Consider the following 8,824-nt stretch of genomic DNA (forward strand, 5'->3'; position numbering starts at 1 on the left):
AATGAAAAAAGTATAGTTGAAATCACAAAATGTAAAAATGTATCGTATCGTATCAAAAGTAATAGTTTTGTTTTGAAGTAAAAAGATACATATTGTTTCATGAGGTAACTATATAGTTTCAGCCCTAATCAGTTGCAATAAAAAAATGTTTATGGTTACATAATTACAAATGTATAACACTTATGAACTAAATGTATTGAACTGTTTGTATTTTCACAGAAATCTAAGACTGATGCCAATAATTTTGATAAAGACTTTACATCAGAAGAACCAACGCTTACTCCTGTTGATTCATCAGTTGTCAAGGCGATTAATCAGGAAGAATTTAGCGGATTTTCATTTATAAATCCAGACTATGGAAAGACATTGCAGTCCTCTGATATTCATTAACATAGGAGATAATAATAATTGCCAAGTCCATGTCTTTCTACATCTAGTCACCGTAGTTCTAAATATTGACCTCACTTGTGCGTCTGTCGACATTTAATTGATGGGATATTTGTACATTTCCAGACATAGTGTATGGCTTGAACTTTTTTAAAAATCTTTCAAAATTACTCCTATGGTAACTATTGTATGGTGTGAATACTTAAAGCATTTCTTTCATATTCTGTGATGAAAGAAATTTATCAGAAGATAAGCTATTAAATATAGTATGAATAGAATTTTTCATTTTTTTCAAACTCCAAATGGCATATACATGTGAATCTAGGGTAGGATAATAAAACGTTTCAGTCCCATACTAAATAGTTACAAGTGATGATTGGTCAATAAGATTATAAATCATTGTATTTAATAACCAATCGAATAATGAAAAAATACTGATCAAAATATGGCCTAGTCTTTAAACAACAGATCTACTTGACCTTTGACCTTCATTATAATCAAATAATACATAAGTTTATTATGAATAGGTGAGCAATACTATTCATTTTTATAGTTCTTGTTTTTTTAATTATTTTTATGCATAGGATATGAGGTTTATCTGTGTTGATCTCTTGTCTCTACTGGCTTCTTGTCAGTAGTTTTATTTATTTAAAGTGGTTTTTCAGTACAGATCTGAACATTATATTCTGATGATTGAATCAAATTGAGGGTGGTACCTTATGATGATTTTTTTCTGAATGTTTTAAGCCATCCACTTTCTGTTTGATTTGTGTTATAAGAATAGAATCATCAACATAAAACATTAATTGTGGGTTCACTGTCAACCCCATTCTGATAAATTTTTGATGGAACCTTTCAGATAGAAATGTTTTGAAAAGTACAAATTTAAAAATATTTTCGGGCTTGTGTTAACCTGGTATGACAGCTTTACAAAGGTTGACAGATATACAACTATTTTGATAAGTATCATTACAAAAACATGTTCATACAACATTTCAAAAAATTTCCAAAATGTTTTAAACATTTCAAGAATTTTTGCATACCCAAAGTGTTTTCATTAATAGGTTTTAGGTATAATGTGAATAAGTTAAATGTAAATGTTTTGGATGTATCAAATACAGTATATGTGAACCAAGAAACACATAGACTGATTCTGTAATATTACCCAAGTTATATTGATCTTCTGATTGACTTTGGAATGTAAGACGGATGTTTTAAGTTCATATTTTTATGTGAGCAGAAGATAATAACAGGAAGAAAATGAATCTCTTTCTTTACATGATGTTCTATTTGTTCACGCATTCATGTATTTTGTATTGTGACTTTTAAGTTTGTTTTTTTTTAAATGTGAAGTCTTAGTTAAAGAAAAGGGAATTGCTAAAATATGCATTTGGTAAACTGTAACTGGTTAAGCATTCTACTTTAAGCAATATTTGATGTGTGTGTAGTATGAACCTGTGTATTGGGAGTTTTACCGTCATATTGGCAATCTTATTGCTAGTTATTTGTTTTTAATGGATATGGCATTTTTATATTTTTTCAAGTCAGATATAAGCATTTTTTTGGTCAATGAGATGGCTTAATGCCAGAGCTTTCTGAAAGGTTCTGATGCTACACTTGTACATTCCATGTTAGGTCTAGAATATACAAAACAATGCAAATCTTCCTGGTCAACCCTGAATTTGATTCCCGTCTCTGGTGCGTTGTCATATGGTTTATACCATTGTTAATAATTCCTTTGTATTTCAAAATTCTTGTAGGATTTTCCAAATATTTGATAAGCTAAATCCTGATTGTATTATAGTGGTAATTAAATATGTTGCAGATGTATGCTGTAGTCAGGCAACATTGTACTGCAAAGTATTGCTATAATATTCCAGCTGTTACACACATGGGATTTTTCTTTTGATCCTAAATTTGAGAGGGTTTAAATATTCATGAGACCTTCCAAGCTAATTCCTTATCCAGAATGCTCCTCTATGAAGTAATATATTTAGTATTATTGATGCCTGTTATACCCGACCAGTTCTACAGTCTTATTGTGAAAGACTTGAGATGACCACATGACTGTAAGATCCCACCTCTTGTAACTAAAGTGCCAGTAGATATAATGAAATGTAGAGGTGAAATTAGTGAATCAGTCCTCTGTAGTAGCATCAGTATAGTATTATAGAAAATGAATTCATTCCAAGGGGAGATAACTGAGAGATAGGAGAAAATTGTATGATTTTTCAAATGGTTTTCTTTTTAGTGAATTGTACATACTTTATATTGATAGTGTACTTGTGAGTGTGTGTGAGTGTGTATGGGTGTTCATCCAGATCAAGGTGACAGCGTTTTTGTACAATGATTGATATAGTGCTTGTAAGAAATATAGTCCCTATATTTTACTCTCTAAAGTTATGTTAAACTTGCAGCTGAAATCATTATATGGCTAAAATCATTTCATTTCGCTCCTATTTACAAACTGAATATATCTTGAATATTTTATAAGAATTAATTTGATAAGCAACAATAGTAAGTTAATGCAATCATTTGGTGTTTTCTCCACAATAAGTGGAGTCAAGTTAGCAGTGTTTTTCCTAAGGACATATCCTGATTCTGAAATGATCAGCAGCTCTTAGGCACCAATATTTGCTGTTACTTAGCAGGAGGGGTTCATAAATCATTCACTTATCTTTCAGTATAGTTCAACAATATGCTTGGCTAAGAAATATACTACATTTTGGTCAACCAATTTTGAACATCCCTCTTGTGGATGGGGTATGGTGTTCTATTGTCCATTCATCACTTGTTCTTATATAAGACAAAAACTAAATTTCCATCAGTTTCTTTGACTCTTTGGAGAACTGATTACTAATGTTTGTTTTAAGGCAGGCTGTTGTATACAGCTCTTGATTAATCTTCAAGTAACCCACTGAAATAACAGCTTTAGAACTTGACTGTTGAAAGCAACGACAGCCACAGCCACTATTTTTGTCACAAGTTGCTGCAATGATTGTGCCAAGTGTATATTGATCAACAATTATGAACCAGGAGGTAGGCATGGACAGGATAATGACCAAAACATTGTGAACTTTAGAAGTGACCAATAAGGTAGTCCCTTGCTACAATATCAGCTTTTATATTTATCAGCATCTCATCAGATATTTTACTGGTTCTTACTTGAATGTGGGCAGTTTATTGGCACCTCGATGGATATTCTACTGGTTCTGACTTGGATATGGGCAGTTTATTGGCACCTCATCAGATATTTTACTGGTTCTTACTTGGATGTGGGAGGTTTATTGGCATCTCGTCAGATATTCTGCTGGTTGTAAGGCACAGCCCATTTTCTTCTTTAAGCGCAGGGGTTTGTGAATCATATTTGTTTTCAGTCCATGTTTGAGTTGAAATTACATGTATTTTTTCTCAAATTAGGAGTAATTTTTTTTTTTTTTTCAAAATAATCCCAGGCCCCAGGCCCTCTATAAAAATGGTCAGTACCTTACTTGGATGTTGGCAGTTTATTGACCACAGTCCTTATTTCTATTTATTCTTTTCAGATCAACTGCAGTATTTGATGTGGAGTACCTCAATATTCTTTTTTTCTTACCAGCCTGGGTTTCATAAAAAATCTCTAATTTAGATTTTTCAAAAAATTTTCAAGTGATTTGATTGGTTGAAATAGAGTTGTGGAATGATTTGAGGAAAATCTCAAATTGAGATTTTATGAAATTGGGTACAGGTGATTATAAATTTGATAACCTTCCCCTCATACTACCACTGTTAGTAGGTTAAACCAATGATCTCTGTATTACTGTCTCAGTAATTACTGATTTGCTGCATTTTGTGGGAAAAAAAACTAGTATTTGTAGCAATTCTTCATATATTTGACATGCTTCCAATATGATTTTGAATTTGTTGTATTTTTACTTGAAAAAAACTTAGGTGCAAATTTCTGCTATTTTGACAATATATGTCTGTGCAATATTTTGTATGTACTAAATTCTATGTTTTCTAGCTAGTCCTCCGACATTAGGTACATACATGAATGATAGTTGTGACAATTCCTGACTTGTTATATTAAAGATTGAATCTCATACTTTGTATTTTATTAGACCTTCTCCCATGTCCTCTAGAGGTCTTTATTTAACTTGCGAATTATTATAGACCAGGAATAAAAACAAGTTTCTATAATGATATGGTGCTGATATCTTTATTTGGCATCAATACACATTTGGTGTCTACACAATAACTTGACTGAAAGTGTATAGATCTCTATGAAATGGCGAAAAGTTGTGGTCGAATAAAGGTACATGTATGGCGCTTGAATGTAATTTGAATTTTAGTTTGTTGATCTTCAAGAAATTTTACAAGAATGTTCCAAACCCTCAACACAAAGGTTAGTATTGATTTTCAAGCTTGAATGGGGTGTCCATACTTACCCCAACTGTCTAGAGTTTGACTTCTTAAGTGGTATCAAGCTACCCCATGCGAAGCATTTGATTGAGTTTTAGGAATAATTGGCCAGAAATAGCATGACTAAGACAAACTGTATTTTACGTCGAATTTCAGTAAACATACAAACATACAAACATAAGCTCTGTAGAGCTTTAAACCGACATTAATAGTAATAAAACAACATGCATTTTCCTTCCAATATAGGAGTATGTTCAGAAAATATCAAAATCAGCCCCAAAAACGGAAGTATTTCAAATAAATTTAATTTATTAAATAATAATTTACTACATGTAGTTGAATATGTGACTTTCGTGAAAAACAAAGTTCCATTGCTGTTAATGCATGTGTTGCACTAAAATTGTTGAGGTAAATAATGCAAAATTTGAAAATCTAGCCGAATTGTATTAATATAGCTTATTTCATGAGACATTTTTATGTAGAAAATATAGAGCACATTTATTGAACTCTTTGATATTTCTTCAAGTATAGCCTTCTGTACCATTACAACTGACAAAAGATTTGTTCATAGCTTGCGCTCTCTATTTTTGGATTAAAATACTACCCATAATCCTCACATTTTTGTGAAAATTCTTTGAAAACTGTGTAGATGTAGTTTTGTGCCTTCCTTATGAAAAAATTATCACGCAACAGCATGTATTTTCTGTATATTAGTATTCAAATAGTATCTTAGCTTTAAAATAGGCAAATAGTAAATTTCAAAAAGTAAGTTGAAACTTTGGCAAAATAGTAGGCCAGAAACTAGTGTTAGTGAATTTACCCTTTTAGTGAAATGTATCATAATGTGTAATATCTTATAAGAAAGGCTTGGGAACCTTTGATGGATAATCACTTCTGTATGACCAGGCGCGTAGCTGCCGTTAGGCAAAAAAAGCTTTTTTTTCCCGAGATAAAATACATCCAGGAGAGACATAAATGATGCTCTAAAACACTATCTCCGCGGAGCTTCGGGGGGGCTTTGCCCCCTGGACCTGCCGGGGGCCTTAAGCGGCCCCCAGACCTGCCGTAATTTTGCCTACACTTCAATTTGGCCTCAGCTACGGGCATGATGACAATAACTGTTGTATTAGGAAAGTTCGCTGTTAGTGATGTCATATTCACTAATCTGCATATCATGTAACAACTGGGGACACGTTGTCCAACTATTAAAGTGTAAGTCTGGGAAAAGTCAACCAAATAAACAGGAGCTGGGCATTCCACTATTTTAAACATTTAATCCACTGTTCTAAATATATCGTTTATTATGATGCTACAGAGATGGTACAATATTTTATACATGACGTAAGTAACGCTCGATGTTACAAGAGCGGAGCATGATGGTAAGCTAACTAAATACAAGTCTGACCAGTGGTTAACAGTGTAATGTTCAACGGGGAATAGTGTCATAAAATGTTACCAAAATAAAACTATAGATCTTTATTCTGTGATGCTGAGATCAATCAACAGATACAACTGTTAACATTAATCTTGATCATGATCTAGCTTATTACCATTTCCTATCTACTGACCCATAATTAACGCAACCCATAATCACTAAGTGTCAAATTGGTTGGCAAATAAAACAATTGACAATTTTATCATACGAATTTCAATTTTCAAAACGTTATATATTTATTTTATATCCAATTTTGGTTCTGTAAAATGTTAACACTATAACAAAGTTAAAAACGATACATAGCACTTTCCGTATATCCGTTACACCCTTCACTTGGTGCATTATAAAGCTAGGACATCGTTGCTTCTAGCAGATAATTGAGTTGATAATTCGACTGTCCTTGTGGATATAAACCACTAAAATCCCCCCTCCCCCACCCCAAAAAAAAAAATTTTTTTCTTAACAGTTTTAGTATCATTTGCACGGTATGAGAGACGCTGACCATCAGCTGACTATTGGTTTAATTTTTGTTTTCGTGCTAACATATATACTCAATACTGTTAGTCCCGGTTTGCACTCATATGTGGTATTTGTAATTCATGACGGACTGGGGTTTCTTAACGCCCTTTGGGTTCTCTTACGGACGGTGTAAAGCGTCGACGCTTTTACAGTCCCCCGAGCATAGCCATACCTATGGCAAGCCAAAGTGGACAAAAATCAATATTTTGTAATATTAGAAAATGAATTTTTAATATTACAAAATCATTTTTTCAATATCAGAAAAGATTTTTTTAATATTAGAAATTCATTTTGTAATATTAAAGATTCATTTTCTAATATTGCAAATTCCTGATTTAATAATATAATAAAATATCACACATTTTGTCGTATTACAAATTGAATTATTAGAAAATCAGTCACATTTTTTAATATTACAAAATGACTTTCCAATCGGATCATCCATTACCTGGAATTATTGTTTACCTTTCCACGGACATTTTATGTTAAATCAATTTTCATTGGTGCTTCGCACCCAGAGAAGCAACCAATCGGAATTGGCTGGACGATACCCGCTAAATATGACTGAGTGATGTCAAGGGTTTGACTGAGCGAGGGTGGACTCAAAACCCTGACTTGGGAGGATGTGTGACCACGTTCATTCATTCAATTCGTTAAATGCATTAACAGGTGATTTAATGTAGATCCGTGACCTAGTGATCCAATTTGTGATCTGCACGCTTATATTGTACAGCCTACAGCATTTGCTGAATCTTTGACCCAGCAAAATACTTTTCGGGATAAAATCAACAGTTTCAAGCGCATGAAAGACAAATAGGTAAGCCAACTTATTGGTGCATGCCAGTCAATTGATGAGAAATCTCCAAGGCCGAAAAAAATAAAGTTATGTTTCCGATCACCATCCTGAAATTTTGTAGGGTCGGTAGGTACGGATTTACTTTCATTTAAAACTTTTGAAATGAAATAAGTCATTATAGGTTATAGTGACATCAAACTCAGAAAAAAATGAAAACCAAACATGCAAAAACTAAACAACTAATAATTTTAGACTGAGTCCATTGCCAAATCTCTTTTGGGATTCGGCACTTGAGATATTTTTTTTTGTTTTGATGGCGGAGGTCAATACCAAAAATATCTCGAGTGCCGAATCCCAAAAGGGATTACCCACGAGCAAGAGCACACTTACGTCATGTGTGTTTACAATCGATTATAAAATAAACAAGCGGTATTTCCAACTCTTTGTTTTTCCATCTAGGATAGAAAAAATAACATCTTTGGCTTTATTTTCTTCTTTTTTCTGAAAGACAATCGGCAGACTTTTCAATTATTATTTTTTCAATATCACAAATAAAAAAAATGGGTAAGGGGTCTGAAGGAGGGTCGATAGGTAACCGGGAACTTTTTTAGGCCTAAACGGATGGTCTATTTATTACTCCAGCAATGCTAGAGGTTGTCTGGCAAGCTATTTTCTGACTTGGGTTGGGATATGGAACAACGGAATGCCAATCTCTTACATTGTAATAGTAGTCTATATATATACAGATAAAGCGGTTCTGAAATCGATTTTTTTTTCAAACTGTTTTAAAAATATTTTTTCAATGGAAAAATGCTCATATAAAGCAGTCCAAGAGGAAGGTATAGATTCTTCAAATTGCATTTTATTAAGAACACAAGTTTAATATGGTCAATATTTCTTCGCATTTTGCTGGAGAAAAAACTTGGGTACCAAGGTTAAATAGGACCTTCCTTTGACATATCTTTTAACAGTTAATGTTCCATTCACGTACGTGTATATCATGTATATGAAGTTTTCGACGATTCGATGCAAAGCACATGACATTGGGGGATCTGTTAAGTTGGGGTAGTCCAATTACCTCCCCATTACTGTAACATGAAGTTCTGGGGACTTTACATTATACATATAGAAGTTATATGTACATAAAAGTATTGTGTACTTGTAAGTTCATTCCTGAGGAGCTAGCGCCGACGATTTTTTGTTTTGCTATATGCTGCATGTACTGACAACTCTTAGTATGATTTTTAATTTAACCATTTTTTATAAAATAAAGTTTGTACATGTAC

The 8,824-nt window shown here is 32.9% G+C and overlaps 1 protein-coding gene across 2 annotated transcripts in view; it reads left to right on the forward strand.

Moving 5' to 3' along the window:
* LOC148623277 (calcium-independent protein kinase C-like) overlaps window positions 1–4,469 on the forward strand; it is a 38,724-nt gene extending 34,255 nt beyond the window's left edge. For both annotated transcript variants that reach the window (XM_088565010.1, XM_088565009.1), the window contains exon 15: window positions 220–4,469. In XM_088565010.1, the coding sequence (XP_088421136.1) occupies window positions 220–390 (171 nt within the window). In that variant the 3' untranslated portion in view covers window positions 391–4,469. The remainder of the gene's footprint in view (window positions 1–219) is intronic.
* The last annotated feature ends 4,355 nt before the right edge of the window (window positions 4,470–8,824 follow it).

Source organism: Perna viridis, chromosome 2 (assembly GCF_037379345.1).
Source record: "Perna viridis isolate PV_CMFRI_1.1 ecotype Kerala chromosome 2, ASM3737934v1, whole genome shotgun sequence".
Classification (NCBI taxonomy): Eukaryota; Metazoa; Mollusca; class Bivalvia; order Mytilida; family Mytilidae; genus Perna; species Perna viridis.